The sequence below is a fragment of the Drosophila arizonae genome, chromosome 2 (genome assembly GCF_054131065.1).
Source record: "Drosophila arizonae isolate 15081-1271.41 chromosome 2, UAZ_ARI_1.0, whole genome shotgun sequence".
NCBI classification, from domain to species: domain Eukaryota; kingdom Metazoa; phylum Arthropoda; class Insecta; order Diptera; family Drosophilidae; genus Drosophila; species Drosophila arizonae.
Genome location: NC_142922.1, coordinates 683,098 through 705,384, shown reverse-complemented (window position 1 = coordinate 705,384; position 22,287 = coordinate 683,098). Strand labels below are relative to the sequence as shown.

Sequence of the window (22,287 nt, the reverse complement as noted above, 5' to 3'; positions counted from 1 at the left end):
ACAAGTCATGTTTCAAATGAAGCTAATCATGTTATACAAAAGACGACTTTTGATTGTATACAGTTATTTTTAAATTGCGCCTTGTTCAACTAATTTATATTGCATTAGTGCGAAACATTGGCTTCAGTTGTGTTCATTATGCTGTTGCACTTGTGCAATTAACTTGTAAACTTAATTAGATACAAAACCACAACAAAGCTGTTTCTATTGCTGTTGTTATTGCTGCTGTTGTGGCTACAGTAGAGACTGAGGAGGGGCTGAGGCGGAGGCTGAGGCTGAGGCTGTGGGTCGCTCGCTCATCACAAGTTCATAGCTGGCTTCGCACAAGAATTGCCCTCTAATTGATGTTGCTGCTGTTGTGGATGTTGCTGTCGTGTATGTTGTTGCCGCTGCTGTTGCTGCGGCTGCAGTTGATGGCAGCTAAATATCCGGTATTTTTCTTGAAATTTGCATAGCAATCGCCAAAGCTGTTTGGCTTGGGGAGCCTTCACTTGTCATTGCAGTTAGCTGACCGTTAGCTGGCCAATTAGCAGAGCGGAAGAATTTCACGAATGTCATGTCCACAAGCGAGCGGAAGTATTTGTGAGATCTCTCTCAAGAAGACGAATTTTCCACATAGTATCAATAGTGAGAGCTGATATAGGAAATTGAAAGTCCATCAGCTTCAATTTCATTAGCTTCCCATAATCTTCAATAGAAGGTTATCGATAGATTAGACCGACGGCTAATCCTTTATGTTTATTTCCGGATATCGATATTTTCGATTAAAATCAATTTCTGCTGCATTAGTTCAATAAATCGTCTGTTAGAAATACATTTCTCTTCTTCTTTATTCAGACATTATTAAGTATTATGTCTATATATTATAACTAATATTGGGTTCGTACAACATGGTCGACTATTTTTGTTTTTTTTTTTTTTGTTTTTTGTTTTAAGATGCGAATAATTTACAATTGGGTTCTAATTTTCTAGAGCAACAAATGAATTTTGATGATAGCCAAATTGTGAATGATGGAAGGGATAGGGGCACGAGTATTCTAAGGCACTGGATCGATGCTGGCGTTATCCAATACTCTAGCTATACTACTTGCGATAGGTATAGCCACCGTTGGAGCTGTAGCCCTGCTGAATGGTATCCGGGACTTGGCGGGGCGCTGAGTAGGAGTAGCCTGAATCGTTGGAGGGTCCACTGGGAATGCTGTCGCCATTGGGGGCTCCATAGCTGCTCGAGGGTGCTGCGGGTGCGCTATAGGAGGACGAAGGGCCTGTCGAGTAGCTGCCGCTTCCATTGCTGCTGGAAGATGACGATGACGACGAGAACGAGGAACCGCCATGGGAGCTGAAGCTGCCTCCGCCGCTGGGAGCCGAGTAAGAACTGGATGGAGCTGAAGCTGGAGCTCCATATGAGCTGGACGGAGCTGAGGGATACGGTCCACCAATGTTGGCGCTTGGGCTGGGAGCCGAGTAGGAGCTGGACGGACCGGAGCTGGGAGCTCCATATGAGCTGGATGGAGCGGATGGATAGGGTCCTCCACTGTTGGCGCTTGGGCTAGGAGCCGAGTAAGAGCTGGACGGACCGGAGCTGGGAGCGCCATATGAGCTGGATGGAGCTGATGGATAAGGTCCACCGCTGTTCGATCCCGGGCTAGGTGCTAAGTACGAGCTGGAAGGAGCTTGTTTGGGTGCACCATATGAGGAAGAAGGAGCTGAAGGATAGGGTCCTCCACTGTTGGCACTTAGACTGGGAGCAGAGTAGGAGCTGGAAGGAGCTGAGGCCGGAGCACCATATGAGCTAGAGGGAGCCGCTGGGTAGGAGCCTCCGCTATTAGCTCCAGGGCTGGGTGCAGAGTAGGAGTTGGACAATCCGGAGCTGGGAGCTCCATAAGAGCTGGAAGGAGCTGATGGATAAGGTCCTCCGCTGTTGGCTCCGGAGCTGGGAGCCGAGTAGGAGCTAGAGGGAGCCGCTGGGTAGGAGCCTCCACTGTTTGCTGAGGGACTTGGAGCCGAGTAGGAGCTCGATGGAGCAGCAGGTGCTCCATATGAGCTGGACGGACTTGCCGGATAAGGTCCACCACTGTTTGAGCCGGGGCTAGGAGCCGAGTATGAGCTGGATGGAGCAGCAGGGTATGAACCACCACGGTTAGCACTGGGGCTGGGCGCTGAGTAAGAGCTGGACGGACCAGAGCTGGGGGCTCCATACGAGCTGGAAGGAGCTGCCGGATAAGATCCACCAACGTTGGCGCTCGGGCTGGGTGCCGAGTAGGAGCTGGACGGACCGGAGCTGGGTGCACCATATGATTTGGATGGAGCTGCTGGGTAGGATCCACCGCTATTGGCACTTGGGCTGGGCGCAGAATACGATGAGGAAGGCGCGCTGAATGATGAGGACGAAGAGTGGGAGCTGCTGCTGCTGCTGCTCGGGGCACCATAGCTGGAAGAGGGTGGCGATATAGGACGGAACGAGCTAGAGCTTGAGGGAGCGCCGTACGAAGATGAAGGGGGTGCAGGTGCAGAGGGTCCAGATGTGTAGCCGTTGCTACCCAGAACCTGAGTCTTGGAGGGGGCGCCGTAGTTGGTTGATGGAGCTGAAGGCAAGGGCACGAAGCTGCTCACGCTGGGAGCTCCATAGCTGGAAGAGGGAGGTGCTGGTGCGCCGTAGCTACTGGAAGGTGACTTGGGTGGGCCATACTTGGAAGCGGGGGGTGCTGGTGGTGCTGGTAGTGCGGGAGCACCATAGCTCTGGGATGGGGCTGATGACTTGGGTGGACCGTAGCTCGACGAGGGACGTCGTGATTGATGCTGCGATTGATGCTTCCTTGCTGGTGGTGGTCCGTATGTGCGGGATGGTGGTGCTCCATAGCTAGATGATGGGGGCGCTGGTCGAGATGGAGCTCCATAGCTAGAGGATGGTGGCGCTGGTCGAGATGGTGCCCCATAGCTGGAGGATGGTGGCGCTGGTCGAGATGGTGCCCCATAGCTGGAGGATGGTGGCGCTGGGCGAGATGGTGCTCCATACGAACTGGACGGGCGGTGCGCGGACGCCGGATACGGTCCACCAGAGGAGCCACCCGCTGGAGCTGAGTAGCTGCTGGACGGCGCTGGCCGCGAAGTGAACGAAGGCGCCGGACCCGAGGCGGGTGGCAAATAAGAGCTGGCCGGTGGGGCGCCATACTTGGAGGCGGGTCGGCCACCAGACGAGGAGGACGGCGGCAGATACGCATTGTTCAGCGGTGGCTCAGCAGCCACCAGTGCCACGAAGGCGACGGCAACGACGCCAAAAAGCTGCACAAATCGCAAAACAAAACGTGAAATAAACGAGGAAATTAGTTTTCTGTGGCATTGGAGGAGGTTGTTGGATGGAAGAGGGTGGGTGGTGGGGAGGTATAGTTAAAGTTCGATCTGCATCACTTACCAGTGCGTATGAGGAGCTCATCTTGGGGCGTCTCAATAGCGAATTGACCAGGCTAAAAAAAATAGAAACGAGACCAAATGAAAGTAAAGTGTCTGAGCGGAAAGTCGATTACGCTAATGTTGCATAAGTTTTTCATCTTCTTTTTTGAGCTCTGCGTTTATGATGCGCGAAATGAGCTTGGAACGAAATGGAAAACGAGCGATAGGGGTCAATCAAGAGGCTTCATTAATCTTGGCAGCCAACCAGCTGTCAATGCCAAGAACAGCGCAACAAGTGAAGCTGCTCAAGATGCTGGCCAAGCGGAAGGTGAGCAGCCGAGAGGTCAGGCAGTGAAAGAGCTGCTAATAAAGAAGAAGCTTACCGAGAAACTGGCCAAGTGGAAGATGGTAGGCAGCAAGAGCTTGAAGTTGCTCAGAAGGAGCTGGTGCAGCAGCTGGATTGGCTTCCAAGTCGTCTCTGATCAGACTTCCTAGAACTCCTCGATCAGGAAGGAGAAGCAGCCTAAGAGGAAGTTTTCCAAGTTGCCTGTTCGAGAAGTTCGCCAAGAACTTTGTGACCAAGAAGCTGGGCTAAGCTGTGTAGGTATTTGTTCCAAAGAAGAAAGAAGCTGGCCTAGAAGTTGGCCTAGCAGTTGACCTAGAAGCTGTATAAGCTATAAAGTAAGTTAAGTAGCTGGCCAAGAAACTGCCTAATAAGCTAGTCAAGCTACTGGCCAAGAACTCGCTGACCACCAAGCTGGCCCGGAAGCAGGCCAGCTAGCAATAGGCTAAGCAGCTGACGAAGAAGCCGAGCAGCTGGCCCAGCAACTGAAGCGCATCGTCACAAATCCCTCTCGAGCTGTTTGGCTTTATCATACGTAATTGGCTTTTTGTTGAAGTGCCAAAATATCACACACGCACACACACACACAGTATAAAGTGAAACTCTTGTTTTATGAATCAAATGTAGAGGGCTAAGGGGTTTTATATCTTTTAGCCAGGCTTGGGCACATGAAGTGAAGTGAAACTTTGCTTTTATGCTGGCAATTGTATAAAAAGCCAGGCTAAGGGTTTTAGCCAAGCCCTGCAGCTGCAGCTGGCTGGAGCTGAAGGCGATGACAACGTGGGCTGTTTTATGACTTGGCATTTACTCTAGCTCCCATTGCAACTCCCACCCGAAATTACTCTTCTTCTCTTCTCTTTTACTTGATTTTCTTTTCTTTTCATTGCTTTTCGGCTATTGTCAATTATTTGAGTTTTTCGTTGCTTGTTAGCCACAATTTCTTCACTTTCAATTTGTTGCTGTTGTTGTTGTTGTTGTCGCGTCATTTTTACTGCAGAAACAAAAATAAAGAGCTCCAAAGCCGAATTGTAATTATTTGTTGTTGCTTTGCAGCCGAGCCTCGAGTGTTGACTGCTTTGACCCGCTCACTGGCGCAATTACACAGTATTTCTGTGCATTTTTGTCATGTGCCAACATTTCTAATTGAGCACTGGCGCATTATATAACTATGCTCATGGCAAAGCGTTTAACATGCGCCGTCAGTGCTGAGGCCAAAGTGGCCTAAGTGGCCGCACCACTAAACTCGACGGATTCTACATTAAGGCTTTATGGGTCTATCAAAGACAGCTTGGAAGTTAACAAGTTCACAAGCGAGAGGTGCTCCACTGGGGAGTGCCCGACTAGCAGATACCGTGCAAGTTCGATTGCACATACAGGTACATTCATACAGGGGTAGGTATGGGGATAGACGCACACGAGGAGATATGGAAGTGAACTTCAGTTCTAGATTTATGATCTTAAGAACATTGACAGAACACTCTATTAAGTTCCGATTGTTCAAGCGAAAATGTCTACTAAGAGTTATCGAAATACTGAAACCTGACTAGACTGAGGTTCACTTCTCTCCACAGTATTCCTAATATACCCTGTCTACCTATTTATCATGAGACCATTGTCACATTTGTAAATGTCTTCGATGTTTTAGATGGAAGGACAGACGGAGCTACATGGCACGAAACCAATATACCCCGTTTGTATGTTTGCAATGATGCCTGAGGTATATCAATTATACACATATAATAAGCCTACTCAAGTTAATGTCTTTAGCTTGTAGCTTAAGTATGAACTAAGGTCATACAGACTGAAGGATAGACAGATGAACTCACGAGCGGACGAGCAGACGGACGGACTGACTGACTTGACGAGATCAGCTCGGATGACAGGGCGTAGCTCGCGCTCTCTTTCGCCTGTCACAAACACTTGCACAGAACCAATATATCCCACTTTAATCCACTTCCAATGGGCCAGACTGCTGTTGGGCTTGACTTTCAGTTAGACCCGGCCTGGCACACGGTTTCACTTTTTCGATAAACAACACACTTGGCCATCCTTTGCTGTCCTTTGGCCGCACTAACCGTTTCAGATGGCAACAAGTTTGATTTGGCTGTTGCTGCTGCTGTTGTTGAAGATGGTATGCTGCTCGCCCGATTGTCGATTGCAAACTACTCTGCGGTCTGCTGCGTCGCATGCACTTTTATACGTTAGCCGGCAAAGCTGAACGAATATCATAAAGCAATGAGCCAAAGACAAAAGACAGCGTCGCATCACAACGCGTTGCTTGGCGTCGCTGCGAGCTGCCGCTGCCGCTGCCACTGCCGCAGCTGAGGCCGAAGCCAACGCCACAGCCAGAGCCAAAAAGCAATGCTTCAATCCAAACACAATGAGCGGGCAACATGTTTTCAATTTCGTATTTTATGTAACTCCACAAATGCACTCTTCAAAATGCGAATCACTCCACGCTGCCAGCATCTACATTTGAGCATACCACAACAGCAACAACAACAACAACAACAGCGGGCAACAAGCTAGTTGGCTCTGAACATTAGAGACAAGTGGCTGACAGACTTGCTAATACCCTGTTAGCATACCTCCATTCATATTTACTACCTCGGATACATTGAGACGTCATTTCATTAGTTTGTCGGGGAATGAAAGTTGGACTGCAGATTATGCCAGACTATGCAATACCCTGTGAGTTACTTTGGGCTGTCTTCCTTTTGACTACATAAATTCAAGCTCATGCTTTGCTGAATAGTCGAATCTTGTGACTGTCATGAGTTGCCAGACTGGGCGATACCCTGTACACCAATTTTGTCATGTATAGTTTTTGATTGGTCAAGCACTGAAAAATCGGTGGGTTATAAGATACCCTATAAGCAATTAGTATATTTAATATACTATTGCTTAAAAAGCTAAAAAAGTAAAATTAAGTCTGAGAATATCTATCCTGACGAAATCGGATAAATATCAATAACGATTAAACTATCGAATCATGAATCGAGAGGGAACCTGGACAGCTCTCCTTCTGCTTGTTCTATACAAGATCACAAATGCAAGATATCCCATGCGTGCAACTGTCGTGCATACAGGGTATCGCTAGAGTAACAGCAATCAAGAAATATTCAATAGATGCATCATCTGTGACGTCACACAACCAATATACCCTACTGTACACACTCTCGTTTCGTGGGTATTTGTAATAGCAATAAGTAAAGGGGTTTTTGCTTTGAAGAGTTTTGCATGGATTGAGATGCCTGTGGGGCAAACTTGACACAGACACAGTCGCCCACCCGCTGGAAGCATGCATGTGTCTGTGAGTGTGTGGGGCAAGTTCAGTGGCGACATCAAGCCACGAATCGACAAATAGCCAAATCGCCAAATTGCCAAAAAGTGCGCCCACTGTGCGTATGCTGAATGGGAATTGCGCATACGCCCAGTGGCACGAGTCAAATCGGATCGTTTGGTTAATGCATTTTACAATAGTTTATTTTGGTGTTGTTGGGAACGTGATTTAGGCAACAGTTGGTGGGAACTCGGGCTTCTTCCAGATGTAGCTGGCCCAGGGAATGCACTCCTTCAGCAGGTGCATGTAGGCTAGTCCATTGGGGCAGTCGACTTCGGTGGCAGCTGTGCCGAGTGTCTCGCAGAGCCAGTACTTGGCCGGGTCGAAGTGATGGGGGTATGTCTGGCCGATTTCCGACTCATCCTTGCAGGCCGAACGACCGGCATCACCATTCACAGCAACAACAAATGCGGCCAAAACGGCGCAGAGGACAAAGACTACAATACGAAGAACGGAGACGTGGATAAATGGAGTCACTATGTCAATATATCAATATACGTATATAGTGAAACTATATACCCACCGGCTTTCATGGTTGGTTGAGAAGGTTTCTAGGAGTTATGTGACTGAAACGTGCAGCACTTCGACCTTTATATGGAGTCCCAACGCGAGTCTAGCCATAAAAGACAAAATAAATGCGAACAGAATTGAGAACAAGCGCATCCGTTGATTATTATCACAGCATGATAACATTATCAGCAGAGCGGTAGAGAGAGAGAGAGAGAGAGGGAGATAGAGAGTGAGAGGCGTGTTCCTATATATAATGTCAGTTACTCAACTAATTGATTTGATTTCTGACAGCAAAGAAAAACAACAAAAGCAAAAACAAAGCGGACAGAAAAATAATAGAAAGTGCAGGAAAAGCAAGAAATTTGATTTTATTTTAAAATTATTTTGATTGACGTTTCAAGGTTTTCTGTTCAACAGCCGAAAGAAAGTACAAACTTAATTAATTGAAATACTACTGATAGCCATTTAATCAGATGAAACTAAAACAAACTTCAGATGCAATCAGTTTTTGTATACCCTCAACCCATTGAAAATGAGAAATCAGGGCATAATGGTTTTGTGAAAAGTATGTAACAGGCAGAGGGCAGCATCGCAGATCCCATGAAGTATATATATTCCTGATCAGGACGACGGTCTAAGTCGATATACCCTATATATATATGGTTCTAAGAGCTAGAGAGCTGATATATTGCATTTTTCATCGAGAATTATAGATTTTTTTTTTTCGTTTTTTCAGCCTACTTTGAACACTATTAGTGTATATACATTATGTACATACATTTGATGAATACGAAGATTTTGTAATTTACAGATTTGGGACCACGCCCCCATCACCCCCAATTTGTATAAAACGTATTTCAAGTACTACAGACTTGCGCATCGAAATATACATTTGAATATTATGATCACGTTCTGAAAGTCTCTCCCACACTGCAGCGCAGCCCGAGCGCAGTCGCTGCTTACTGCGCAGTTGGCAGAGCGCGGGATTGTACGTGCGTGTGTATGTTTGTGTGCATAAAAAAAGTGCAGAATGAGTAGAATATTAGCTTGGAGGGTTTAGGGTATCTCCTGGTCGAGCTGTAATTATTTTCAATATTTAGAATTTTTAAATATTTATTTTTTATCCATCATCGTGAATATTCTATTTATATTTCCTATTGTATATAAAATATTTTTGTAATAGACTTTTTATTTTATTTTTTTAGAGAATAACTAAAGTTTTTTTTTTTACATACTACTCGTAACTAAATGAAAACTAGCATAACAATTTGATGAGATGAACTACACTAAATTATGATAGTTATGATTTATTAAAGCCAATTTGTTATTGTCTAATATTTATGTAAATTTCTATGTAAATAATTATAGATATAAAAAAATGGATCATAAACTGATGAATAGTGAAGAGGAGGACTAATAGCAAAGCAATGACAGCAGGAGAAGCAATTGGTGCAGGAGGAGCAGCAAGGGTCACAATCTCTTAACTTCACGTTGCCTCCTGCTCCATATTATGCTCCTTCTTCTTCAAATTCTAACTTATACTTCAACAAGAGAGGTAAACTCTGACCCTTCTTTTGCTTCTGCAGCCACTTCCTACTGTTACTTAAATTTAAGCAATATACTTTACTTTGCTTAAATACTGGATAAATAATGGATTTACCCTTAAATAATATCAAATCTATTTAGAATTCAGCTCCACCTTTCATGTTATGCCTTTGTCAATAAAATGAATATTTTGGCCCAAGCGCCGCTTTATCAAAAGTCTATTTGGCTTAAATAGCAAAAAATAAAAACATCTTTTGGCTGTTTGTTGTTGTTGTATTTCATATTTTGTAGAGCTCTATGCATATTGATTGACGAGCTGCTTTGTTTAATGGCCACTGAGCCCGGCAGCGATGCCATTAGCATAGTCTCTGGTTGCACAAAGGCCTGGGCCAGCATAACCCAATCAAACTGTTGAACAATATAATTATGCTCGTGCTGTAATGTGGATTCATTTAAATTGCAAAACTGGCCAAGAAACGTTTCCGCGCAGTTCGTATTTATTTATTTTTCGCAAATTACATATTTAACACACATTTATTTATACATACGCATATTTATTTTGGCTGATATGTTACATCTTTTGTTAACTGTTTAGCGCTTTGTGTGTGGCTTTTATGTGCCGTGGCTGACCCCCTAAAGCGCTTCGTGCCGAACACTTGACCAACATAGATGCCCGAGTGTGGCTGGCAAAAAGCAACAGCAAAGCTATCACGAAATAATCTGAGCCAAAAACAGTTAACACATTGATGAATAAAAGCAAAAAAGGCCAACAAGTCACAGAAAAAAGGCCAAAATCTATTACAAAATGCTTAAAAAGCAATTACAGTTTCCGCATTGAACTGTGCGGCTAGCAGGTGCCAATGGAGTGAGCGAGACAGAGAGAGAAAGAGACAGAGGGAGATGGAGAGAGGATGACTTGAGTCCCACTGCGTTTGGGTTCATTTAATGGCAGTTGCGTAGCTAGGAAAGGGCTAAGAGAAGGGCAGGGCAGGGCAGGCAGCGATCAGGTAAAAGAGAGAGAGAGAGAGATAGAAAGAGGGAGAGAGAGAGAGAGAATGATTTCAGCCTCTCCCCCTGTTATAGGGGAGAAGGCAGAAGACAAATGCTCAGCCTCAGCAGACAGAAAGAAAGAGAGAGAGAGAGAGCGCTAGACAATGACTTGATCGTCCCGCCGGGCTTCACTTAATGAGCGTTGTGTATAGTCAATTAAGACTGTAGTTTGCTTGAATTTCGAGCATTTCGTTAAAGACGATGACGAAGATGATTGCACAGGTTACAGGCGCTACAGGTGCGACAGGTGCGCGGAGGGGGCAGCTGCACGGCAGGCACTAGGGCAGAGGCAGTGGCAGTTGCTCATTATCGATTAAGTGGCTACGCTTAGCGTAAATTCCATTACATGCTGGCGACTGGAGCAGGGGCAGGCGGCCGGGGAGGAGGCGTGCTGGCAGCAGTCATTGCACAAGCAACATCTGATGTGTCCGTATCAGATGATAAGCTCTAAAAATAGCTAGAAAAACAGCTAGAAAATCTAAGGCAATTTGCAGAAAGTGCTTTTGCTTGCTTCGCATTTAGACAGCTGTCCCAGATAAGGAGCCCAACCCAGGCACCCGGGGCACCCAAATCGAGCATCGCCATCGAGCGCTCGCACGGGAACACTATAAATATGCTTGCAGAATGCCAGCAACTGCAACATTTCCATTCGAGACACGCAACAAAATGCATTCAGGTTAGAAGTCGATGCCCTTTGGTGTTTGTCAAGAGTGAAGAGTGAAGAGTTTATCCCGTCTCTTTGTTTCAGCCACCTTTCTGAGCTTCCTGCTTCTGGGCATCTTTGTCACGCTGGCCTCGGCCTACAACGGCCAAGACATCTATGCGGAGCCCAACTGCGACGTCGTGCAGGATCACTCGCGCAAGTTCCGTGACATCTCCGACCCCACGCACTACTGGGTCTGCCCGGAGGGCCAGGAGAAGGCCGACTACATTCAGTGCCCCGACAACTACGCCTTCATGGAGCCGGAGCAGGCCTGCGTCGTCTGGGAGGAGTGGAAGTGGATCGAGCCATACACCAAATAAATAAACATTTGCGATCTAACCTTGTCGTAAATAAAAAACAGCGCAAAAAAAAAAAAACACAACCAAAACTTCTTTTCAATCTAATATCTGATGCGCATTTCACATCGATATTCTCGCTCATGGAGTAAAAAGCAGGTATATTGGTATTGTGTCAGGTATGCCTCTTCTTCTTAACATCTGGTATATGGTATACTTCAGTATAGCCTAGGCTGGCAGAACTCTAGCTTTGCTATTCTCGCACATGAAATTGAAACAGGGATATTGGTTTTGTATTAGAGTCTCCTTTAATTTTTATTATGATTCTTCTATTGTTCTTTAGGTCTATTCGGGCAAATTTAGTTTAATCTTATTTATATTTATATTAATTTCCTTTGTTTGTCAATTAATTTGTTGGCCAAGTTCTGATTGGATTTGATGCCATCGATTCTGTGTCAAAGTAAATTAATTAATTACATGAGCAAACTTTTTGGCATGCATTGCTGTGTCCTGCCCTACGCCACCCCCTGCTCCGCCCTCGGCTCCGACGTGACACCTGTCCAGCAGCTCTGCGACTGCGGCCAAAGTTGGCGAAAAACTTTGCAGTGGCTGCGTATCGAAAAAGTTTGCCCATGTCTCTCAGCTGTCTCCGCATAAATATACTTATGTAATCAAATCTTTATTTATTTTGGAGTGTTTCTGCCGAAATTTCAAACTATAGCAGCTTTCTGAAGAACTTGTAAATTATTGAATGATATGAATTGCTCGGAGATCGTTTCCCAGTAACGCAACAATTTCATTTGAATTGGCTTGGCTTGAAGTCTTTAATTTGCATACCCTGTAACTCGAATAACTCATAATGTGTTTCTGTCAGATGAATTCTTGACTAGCTTGAGAGCCAACTTCTCCATTCTCCCACACCAATTGAAGCTACATAATACAAGTAAACTAGAGTCGACTCTTCTTCTTCGATCCTTGAAAAGTAATCTGAGCTTGCTCTTAGCGAGTGTCTTAGCTCATGTTGGCAAATTGATATACCCAATACGATTCTCGAGATTATAAATGATGTCTTTAAGATTTGATAGAGTTTTTCTGAATCGCCGCTTGGTGGTGTTTCAATAACCTAAAACTCACATCAAAATCGCATGCAAATTGAGCTGTTGAATATGTCTTTTGAATACCTCTTTTATATCGCACAGATCCCCTAGCCCCTAACATTCCTTGCTGCTGCCATAGGCCAAAACTTTTGCTTTGGCTTATATGTTCCATATTTATAAACTGAAAAAAATATTGAATTAGGTGAAAGTTCAAGTCGTGCACACCCAACTAGAGCCGCCCATGACCCTATTCCCAACAGACTGGCATTTTATTCTACGTGATTCTTGTTTTACATTCATAAGCTGTAAGCTGCAGCAGCCTCTACAGGGTATTTCTAAGTCGTATCAAATCAAATATCTTAACACATTTCCGCTCTCAAAGCAGATATGAAAAAACTTCTGACATTGAAAACTTCAACTGCTCATCATGGGAGAGATAGTATCTTCGAGTCGTGCACACCCAGCTGGAGCAGCATGCCGCATCTCTTCTTAGGGCTCTGGCCATATCAGACATCTGCGAAGCTTTATTGTATTTACAGTGTCTCCCAGTCATGCACACCCAAATCGGAGCTTAGTTGCCTCTGTCCACAAAATGTCGGATGCCAAATCATAAAACAAAAACAAATTTCATTGCGCACACAAGGCAACTGCTATGGCCGCCTCGATTCCCATGTGAACTGGCTTGGCTTGAGCTTGAAAAACATACAGCAAATGTAGGAAATAAACTAAATGCAATGAAGTATATTTAACATATTTGAGGCAGTTAAATAAATTATGCGTGCCGAGCCGTTGACAAGGCGCAGTTGTGTCAATGGCAATGCGAACATTTTGTTTCCAGTGTGCTTAGAGTCGCAGCTGGAAGTAGTAGAGGCATACATACATATATATAAATATATGATATGTTGTATCTGGTAAACGATAATTAGGCAGTGCGTGTCTGTTGTTGCGCTTGTAATGTTATCTAACACCTTCGATTGGCAATCAAAGCCGATGCCGTCGAAGCAGGTAGAGGCAACAGCAGCAGCAGCAGCAGAGGCGGCAGCAGAGGCGGCAGCAGAGGCAGCAGCAGCAGCTACTACAATCAATCAAGTGTGATGGCACAGACATATTCATTGAACGAGCGCTACGAGTTGACGCTGCTCCAATTTCGTTGGGGCTTAAGAAAAAAAAAAAAAAAGCGAACGTAATAATAAAAATAAAAATATGCTTCATTATTTATTTGTTCAAGTAAAAGTCATAGAGCAATGCGAAGGCCCCCAACAACCGAAAACGCAAGACAGCATTAAAAGTGAAAAGTACTTGAATGAATCTCTGTTAGAAATCAAATGCAAACAACTTGTCGCTGCTGCCGGCTCAGTTCGGCTGGCCCGGCTAAGGTGGCTCGCTCGAGTGGCTCACAGTGGCCCAGAGCTCTCAAGTGCTTTTCGGGAAGTGTTGCTCATCGCCGTCATCATCAATGGCAATAGCAATATATAATGAATATAACTTCAAGTTTTGCTTAACTGCTTTATGCAAGCACAGCGAAAATGACGGCTTTGTTGTTGTTGTAGTCGGTGTTGTTGTTGATGTTGTTGTTGATGTGTGCCCCAATTATGATTTTTGGCTTGAAGAAAGTTTGAATGGCCTTGACAAGGCCCATCGAAGACAAGGCAAGGCAAGAGCGCCAACAGCCGTAGAGAGTAGAGAGATAGAGAGAGAGAGAGAGAGAGAGAGAGTGAGAGAGAGAGAGAGTAAGAAAGAGAGGGAGAGGGACAAAGAGAGAGAGAGAGAGAGAGAGAGAGAAAAGGGAAAGATAAAAAGAGAGGGAGAGAGAGAAAGGGACAGATAGAAAATGAATGAGAGGTGTAGCGGTAGATAGAGAGAGCATGACAGGCAGACATCGAGAAAGAGAGTGAGACATAGAAAGAGAGAGAGAGACAGGCTAGGTTTAGGGAGAGAGAAATAGTAATGAGAAGTATATAAAAAATATAGAGGTAGAGTGATAGAAAAAGAGAGAACGAGCGAGATAGAAAGAAAGCGATATATGAAATAGAAATAGATAGATGATATAGGTATGAGAGAGACAGATAGAGATATGATTGAGTGAGATAGAGATACGTACATCTATACACATATCTACCTGAATATATGCATAAGCTCAATAGCAATATAAACATATTCATATATACAATACACATAAATATGTAGATTGACTCATGGCGCTGGCTTGAGTCATACGCAATTGAAGCAGCTGCCACGACTCATAATTGTTATCATTATAAATAGTTTTGGCCCTTTGCCGCTGAGCTATCAGAGTCGAAATTGGCAGAGCAGCTGCAACACTTAAAGACGCTAAATGAGTGTATTTATTCGTATGACTGTCGCTTCGTGATGCGCTCCTCAAATAACCCGCAACTAGTTTGCACAACAGCAAAATAAACTCTATTCATATTACCCCAGACCCAGACCCAGGCCCAAACAATTGTTGCTGATTCAGATTTTATCAAGGCTATCAACAGTTGGCCCAAAGAAAAAACCCTTCTTCACTTTGATTTGCCGACAATTATAAAAGTTTCCAAAGTGCTTTAAACTCAGCTGATAGATTATGCCAATTATAACTAACTTGGCTCAAACTGAAGCTATTTTCATCTGGCAAATTGCAGATAGAAAATCCGTAATTATTGCCAAAGTCTTGCTCTAAGTTTAGCTCCAGCCAAAACTAAAATGATTTATGTAATAGACACCTTCGCCCTCTAAACTGATTCTTTATTAAAATTTTATTCAAATTTGTACCGATCAAAATTGGGCCCCAAGCACCAAGGCTTTAATTTGAACGAGGCTTCATTTAAGCAGATGAAGATTCATGGAGTTCAACTTTGAACTTTGAACAGGGTTAACGAATTTTCAAATTACATATGAATTAATGATTCAAATCAATCAAAACAGCTTTTCAAATCAATCAGCAATGTGCAATGGGCGCGTAGTGCCATTGACTGATAGCCTCGTTGATTATAAGCCTGATGGGATCCTGTATACAGATCTGTGTTAACAGATAGCGTTATGCATGTGTGTGTGTGTGTTGGGTTGTCAGTCAGCCAAAATGACAAATTGACATGTCGCAAAAAATGATAAATCTAAATGAAGACAGGTGGTACAGCAGATAAAAGACAAAAGCTAAAGAAAAAACAGCAACGACAACGACAACGGCAACAGAAAGCAGCCAAATAAATGACCTTTCATCCGAGAGTGACAAATAAATGCAAAAGCTCTCAAATTGGGGTCCGCCGGCGATCTACCAGCGACGGCAATTGATATGAAGTTGGCCATAGGTCAGAGTTCACGGCGTAACAGACGCACACATACACCCACACGCAGACACACTCTCGCACACAAATGGGCAATTACTGTGGCAGAACTTCCCAACTTTAATTCAGTTCAAGTCCGTTGCTGACGTCATTGACATCAGCGTGGAGAGCAGCTCATCTGAGACTTTTAATAAATCATTTCGTTCTTTAAATGCCATCAATAATTCACGGCGGCGGGCAGACGCTGCGTATGCGCAATTTATTTACTTTCTGCAATTCTAGCCCGAATCGCCGTCAATCCTCATTAATGCATGGGCCCAAAATCTATTCTGTAAATAATGAAAATGTATGACATTAAAAATTTACGAATCATTCGCAAAACAAATCAAAGTTATCTAAAAGAAGCTAATACAAATTACCTATAATTGGAAATTGGAATTACACTTACAGCGACACTAATGGCAACAATGGCATTGTGAATCCCCCTAGCAGCGATTGAGGGAGAGTGAGAGAGGCAGAGTGGCTGAGTGCGAGCTTTCACCACATTACCCCTCAAGCAAACAGCTGATGAACCAGCTGGAAAGCGCAGATGATTTGCCGAGCGCACTGGAAGTCAGCTGGCATATCCTACGGCTGGAAAGCGATTCATTTTGACAGGCCAACAATTAGTGAAGGCAGCTCCGCCTACATGACAGTTGTGTGCGTGTGTGTATCCGTGAGTCTGTGTGCGAGTGTTCGTTTGTATTGGTGGCAAGGCCACACCCACGCGGCCATGTTTGAATGAAATGACAGGCTGCGCGCCCGACAGCAGCTGAAACGAGAAAGTTGCTCAGCAGCGCCAGAGAAGGGAAGCCGAAGTGGAACGAAATGGCAACGGAACACACGTTAATGGTTTGCAAACACAAACAAGAGGAAGAATGAAAAAAAAAAAACCGTATATTCTTCACAGCAACATGAACATGAACCCAGTATTGGGAATTTAGGTTACACATTTTTAGCAGGGACAGCAAATTGCTGTTATTGTTGCTGCTGCTGTTCTTGTTGCTGTTAACTTAAGTAAGGTCATCGAAATGTCAAAAGTTGCATTTTTCGATTTGACACACACACACACGCACACTTGCGCACACATGCAGAGTATAAACAAAAGGCGTCACGCACTCACCGAGTTTCATGTAGCAAAGTGTTTGTCGCGTTGTAATAATTAACATCGAAACACACACACTCACGGCTATAATATACACACACACACACACACACACAACTATCTACCCACACACATCGCAATTAATTTGCAAGCTTTGCCTGCGTCACTGTTTTGTCGCCATGACGAAAATACTCGTTTGAATACTTATTGATCGCACTTTTTCTTTTCGTATATTACCCTTTTGCCCAACCGCTTCCCTGCCTCCCGCTTTCTCGCTTGCTCCAGCAACGATTTGTGGCCAATTTTCGTCGTTGCCTCTTTGCCTCTTCCTCCTGCTTGCTCGCTCTGGCTCGCTTACACAGCTCAACACTTTCGGCGGCCATTTTGACTTCGATGCTCCCGTGGGCGCCTTAAAAATTCCACCACTCATGTGACAATCACACACACACACACACACACACACTCACGCATTTATAGAGAAGTTTCTCAATAGATATTTGTTGTTCCGTTTTACTGCTTGCCCATTGCTCGTTTGTCTTTGTTGTTTTGTCTTATTTGATTTTAGTTTATGCTGCATCTCCCTCACCCTCACTGGGCTGCGCTCTCTCGCTCTCTTTCCACTCCAACTCACTCGCTCGCTCGCTCACTCTCTCTCACACGGGCTCGCCTCTTGGTTGGCTGCGCAAACGTCAAGCTTAATTTATTTATTTTAATTTTATTGACATTATTCCGTTATTCTGTTTGCGATGATTCTATTATATACATACATATATATATATTTATTTATACACTTTATGCATTACGAGCTGCTTATTGGCATTTGAGTGCTCTAAAATTGCAAACGATGTTTCCCACTATCCTGTACAGTACTTTCACTCCAGCTCGATTAATTTAAATGCTTATTGACCTTTGGCTTTAGTGGCCTTAATCAATTTATTAGCCACGCTTAAAGTGCGCCTCCATACACATCCCACGCAGCTCAGCTGTTGTAATTCAATTCCAATCCGTTGCAAATTACAGTCCAACCTTCATCCTTCGCCCTTCCGCACGCCCCTCGCCTCTTCAGCTAAAGAGCCGCAGCTCGTGTTGCTCTTGCGTAATCTTTGCAGCTGCTTTGAACACGAAGAACCTCAACTTAAGCCCAACGACTGGCCAAAGATAGCTCTGTCCAAGGTTACCTTTGGCTGAGCATAGAAACTTGAGAGGCGTATAAATATCTCTCGTAGATGAAACGCGCGGCCTGCAAGCCTGAGGGGAATTCATTATACTGTAACATTCTGTGAAGCGAATGTATTTATTATCAAATAGTCTATTTCGAGTATCCATTTCACGCATTTAGAGAAACACGAGCGGCTGTAATCTATGCAATGTAATCATTGTTTACACATTACTCTTCATAAATTCATGAATTTATGCTAAAATATTATATATATTTAGAGTATTTATTGAAATCTTGCTTATTAGAGTTTGCAATAAATATTCACTTCTTAAACCATAAACACTCTTAGAAGAAGGCAATAAAATATATTCCAGATGGAATCTCTTTCTTCCAAATTCGGATACGTATCCATTTCAAGTGTAGTCACACGTAACTCTTATTCAAGTCTATTTTAAATAAGCCCTACTCAGACTACACCTTACTTTTGCAACCTTAATCAGTGGAAAATTCAGCTAAATGTCTGTCAGTCTGTACCTGAGTGTCACTCTCAGAGGCATCTGTCACTTTTGAGCATCAAGTGAAGTCAGTTGAATGTCAAAGCATTAAAAATCACTTGCAGCTGCACTCCAGGGGGGCACGCAGAAAGGGCTGTCATATGCTGTGAACAGAGGAGCTCAGAGAGTCTGTTTGCCTGGCAACCGCTGTCTATCCGGCTGTCAATATCACAGCAGACAGGATCAACAGACAGGATGAAGCCATCAGGCTTTTATGCCAACAACAGAGTGCGCTCATATTATAGATAGATAAATATGTTTTATAGGAAAATTATAATTTAAATCAGCCCTCAGACACGAACCACATTTCAGTTTCCGTTTCAGTTTCAGCTTCAGTTTCAATCCAATTAAGTCAGTGGATGGTTAGTTTATGTTTCGAAAAGCAAACACACTCGCAGAGCTGTTACAAATTTATAAAAAATCAATAGATTGTAGGCATATATCAGGAAGAGAAGGAGGAGGAGGAGGAGGCGGGGAAGGCGAAGGCACTTTCTACCTTGGCCACAACGACACAAACAAGCCCAAGTACAGCGTGAAATTTTACAAGTGTTGCTTTTGTTGTTGTTGTTGTTGTTGTTTTTGTAACTGGTGGTTGGTGGTTGTGTGGTGCTGCGTGTATATACATATATTTAATGTGCGGGGGCCGTTGCCTGTTGTGGGTGGTGTTTGTCTGTTTTACGGCTCGCCAACGTTCGAACAGATGCCCCGCAGAAAGCCGTCATCTAATTACAAGAAGACACATTGCTTGCCGAGCGTAATATGCCTAGCATAACTCCCATGCAGAGCTCGGCTTTAGCTTTAAGCATACTCGATTAGAAATGTTTCCTTTTCCATTGTCGCACACTGAAGGCATTTGAAAAGGGCTCCAATTGAAGGTGACTTGACTCAAATTTCTGTTTATCATGCAGAAAATAAAATATTAATTACGGCAGGTCGCTAGCTCACAACTGGCATCAAATGTCAACCCGAAAACCCATTTGCACTTACCTAATTGCTCGACAAAATCCTTTTTGGGTCGCACAGTTAGCTGCGAATTAGAATAGAATTAGCTTTTTGAGTGCGAGGCAGAGCGATGCTATTCTCTCCTCATCTACAGCGATTCTACACTGTGTGTAGAATCGCCAATGTTGACAATGTGCCCGAAGGCACTGCTTCTTATATATTCTGTAAGTATAACTAACGGTTAGTAAGTCTATCACATGCAGAAGGAGACGTGATAGTCTATACATGATAGTCTATACATTATACGTGATAGTCTATATGTAGAATGGGCAGAAGAAGAGCTCAATATGCTCAGCTAGGTAGCGCCGTAGAGCAGCTCTCTTATATGTCGTCGGCTGATCGAGCGTAAAGTCTAGTCCAGAGAGAGGCTCAAGAGTTCGGGTTGCTTGCTGATGTCGGAGTCTGAGTTTGAGTTGGAGCTTGAGCTGTTGCTCTCTATATAAAGGCAAGTGTGAAGCAGCCCTGCTTCAGTTGCATTCCTGGCCAGTTGGCGACCTGTTGGCGACCTGTTGGCTGCTCTTCTTCTTCTTCTGCGTGAGTATGGGAAGTAATAATAAATAAATTAGCTATTAATATTAAGTATACATATATTATTTTACAAGAATTATTTGTTAACAATAATTATAATGGTAAAATTCTGTTCTATATTAGAGTAATGATTTTTATGCATTATTATCATTAAGTTAATAATCATTAGCATGGTTCATAATTAGTCAATTTTATAACTGGCATTAAATTGATGATCATTAAGATTATAATTCTTTTTTTTTTTTTTAGATAAGTGCGATGAATGCGCCGGACTGCAGATGAGCAACTGTTTTATGCCCACCTACTCTACATTCTCATCTCACCTCGGATGCCGCTCATCTGGGAATCAGAGGAGAGGTGTTCTACGGTCTCTAGTTGCTTTATAGTCCGACTTCTTCGATAGCTTCTTTTTTTCAGTTTTGCCTTCTGTGATTTCAATTTCAGAAACTTCATTTGCCACGCACTTTTGTTGAGTGTAACTGTCTTTCGAAGCATTTGGCTGGCAGTTTAAATGGCCGCCGCTCTGCTCGCCTTTAGTCCATTGTGTGCAGTTAAAGGAGCTGCGTTCTGCTTCCGTCTGCTTTCTATAAATATGCCTCTGCTCTAGCTTTAGTTGCGTGTTTTGTGTTCATTTCTCTGCAGCTGCTTTTGGCAATGCTGCAGGCGACCCACATCCACGCTCCCGCCCATGCCCGCGCCCACGCCCACGGCACATGTCTTCGCCGTTGGCAGAAATAACCTTGTTTTCAACCACTTTCCGACAAGCCAAAGTACGTTAGCCCGACTCTGGCGACGTCGACGTCGACGCCGACGTCTGTGCTATATAATTTTTACCTCAATACATACATGCATATATATTTATACAGTTATGTATTTAGTTGTGCTATGTGCTGATGCTTAAGTCGTGGCTCACACGCACACCTGCTGTGGCACACCTTGATTTACCTTACGGTTGCACCTGCTTCTGCTTCTGCTCCTGCTGCTGCTACTGCTATTGCTGCTTCTTCAGCTGCTGCTGCTGGCCTTATCGATCTGTGTTTTGTGGCCTTAAGCTTCAGTTTGCTCCACCATTTTCCACACATTTTCACTGCGTTTCAGCAATACGTAATTGCCTTTACGTGGCCAAATTTATAAGATTGCATCTCTCTCACTCCCTTTCTCTCTCTCTCCCCCCATATCTCTCTCTCTATATATATATGTAATTCCAGTTTTAAGCACACTTTCGTAAAACTCTCAGCCAAATAAAGCTCTTTAAGTAGTTCTGAGCTCTACATTTTCCAAAGTTTAACGTACGTGTGTGAGTGGAATGTACAAGTGTGTGTGTGTGTGTGAGTTTGCTATGTAAGCATTATGAAATATAAGGCAGGCATTCCACACAAATTCCTAATATCGCGCTTTACCCTTGGTTTGACTTCTACTCGAACTGAATCCAATTTATAGTTGAATGAATCGCGTGGTTTATAAATAAACAGCGAGAGCTTAATGAATTATTTGCCTATGATATGTATGCGAGATAGGCACGTATATCATATAGTATATACGTAAGTTTGACATAGACTTAATGTGTCGTTACACAATGAACAGAGGCATAGGTAAACAAAAAGTTATATTAAAGTTATAAATAAGTTTGTGTCGATAGCAGGGGCAGAAGAAGAGTAGTAAGAATCGTATATCATCCATCTATTATCTGGCAGCAAACGGATTCCATGGGACGAAGCACAGCAAAACAGCTTGACATTTTTTTGTGAATTGCTTGAATGAACAGCCACGAGCCATTGTGCAGGACGGGAATCTTCTGTGGCTTCTCTGACTGAGTGCGACAACCCATTGAGACGTCACTAAGAGTTGCCCTGACAAGTTGTGGAACATCGATGACAGCGTTGATGTGTATCGCACTGACTTTTGGGAATATCTCTGTTAAATGTATATAATAATGGTTTTGAGTAGAGCTTGAACAGAGATCGATTCATATTATATATTTTCATAGATATATTTAGATTCTTAAACTTGAGTTTCCTTAACATAAACATTTATATACTTACATATAAACATTGTCAAGTTTGTCTATCTATATTTAATATATTCAGCACTTGTAATCTTCTAGCATACAATATGTCATAATATGTATCCATATATACCATAAGTCGCGAATTTGAGTTTAAAAATAAAGTCAATTTGAACAAGTTCAAAACGTATCTCGATGAGCTAGAAACGTCAAATAGAACTGAAAATGTCAAAAAATGCTAAACCAAATGTCCTTTCCTTTATGAATTTGAGTGTAGGTCTGCATAAAAGGCAGCAGGAATACCCTGGCGGGCAGTTCTGGCTCAACAAATTTG

The 22,287-nt window shown here is 43.6% G+C and overlaps 3 protein-coding genes and 1 long non-coding RNA gene across 6 annotated transcripts; 2 read left to right on the top strand and 2 right to left on the bottom strand.

Annotated features, from left to right (window-relative positions):
* Positions 1–901: 901 nt before the first annotated feature.
* Positions 902–17,318, bottom strand: Muc91C (Mucin 91C). Of its 3 annotated transcripts, XM_089461895.1 has the most exons (4): positions 5,809–5,883; positions 3,774–4,064; positions 3,413–3,464; positions 902–3,282 (listed from the first exon to the last, which is right to left on the bottom strand). In XM_089461895.1, exons 3-4 carry the CDS (start codon positions 3,431–3,433, stop codon positions 1,084–1,086), a joined length of 2,220 nt encoding a protein of 739 aa, XP_089318021.1. In that variant the 5' UTR covers positions 3,434–3,464; positions 3,774–4,064; positions 5,809–5,883; the 3' UTR covers positions 902–1,083. The 3 variants fall into 3 exon arrangements, with proteins under 3 accessions (XP_089318021.1, XP_089318020.1, XP_089318022.1); XM_089461894.1 differs by lacking the exons at positions 3,774–4,064; positions 5,809–5,883 and adding an exon at positions 16,943–17,318; XM_089461896.1 differs by lacking the exons at positions 3,774–4,064; positions 5,809–5,883 and adding an exon at positions 16,724–16,878.
* On the bottom strand, positions 7,193–7,760 carry LOC108621403 (uncharacterized). Its single transcript, XM_018018693.2, has 2 exons — positions 7,600–7,760; positions 7,193–7,513 (listed from the first exon to the last, which is right to left on the bottom strand). The coding sequence occupies exons 1-2, from the start codon at positions 7,607–7,609 to the stop codon at positions 7,245–7,247; spliced, it is 279 nt and encodes a 92-aa protein (XP_017874182.1). The 5' UTR covers positions 7,610–7,760; the 3' UTR covers positions 7,193–7,244.
* Positions 10,708–11,272, top strand: LOC108621401 (uncharacterized). Its single transcript, XM_018018692.2, has 2 exons — positions 10,708–10,857; positions 10,930–11,272. The coding sequence occupies exons 1-2, from the start codon at positions 10,806–10,808 to the stop codon at positions 11,202–11,204; spliced, it is 327 nt and encodes a 108-aa protein (XP_017874181.1). The 5' UTR covers positions 10,708–10,805; the 3' UTR covers positions 11,205–11,272.
* A 2,578-nt stretch (positions 17,319–19,896) lies between the features above and the next one.
* LOC149270164 (uncharacterized) lies at positions 19,897–20,787 on the top strand. Its single transcript, XR_016268515.1, has 2 exons — positions 19,897–19,954; positions 20,198–20,787. It is a non-coding gene; the product is annotated as an uncharacterized LOC149270164 (long non-coding RNA).
* The last annotated feature ends 1,500 nt before the right edge of the window (positions 20,788–22,287 follow it).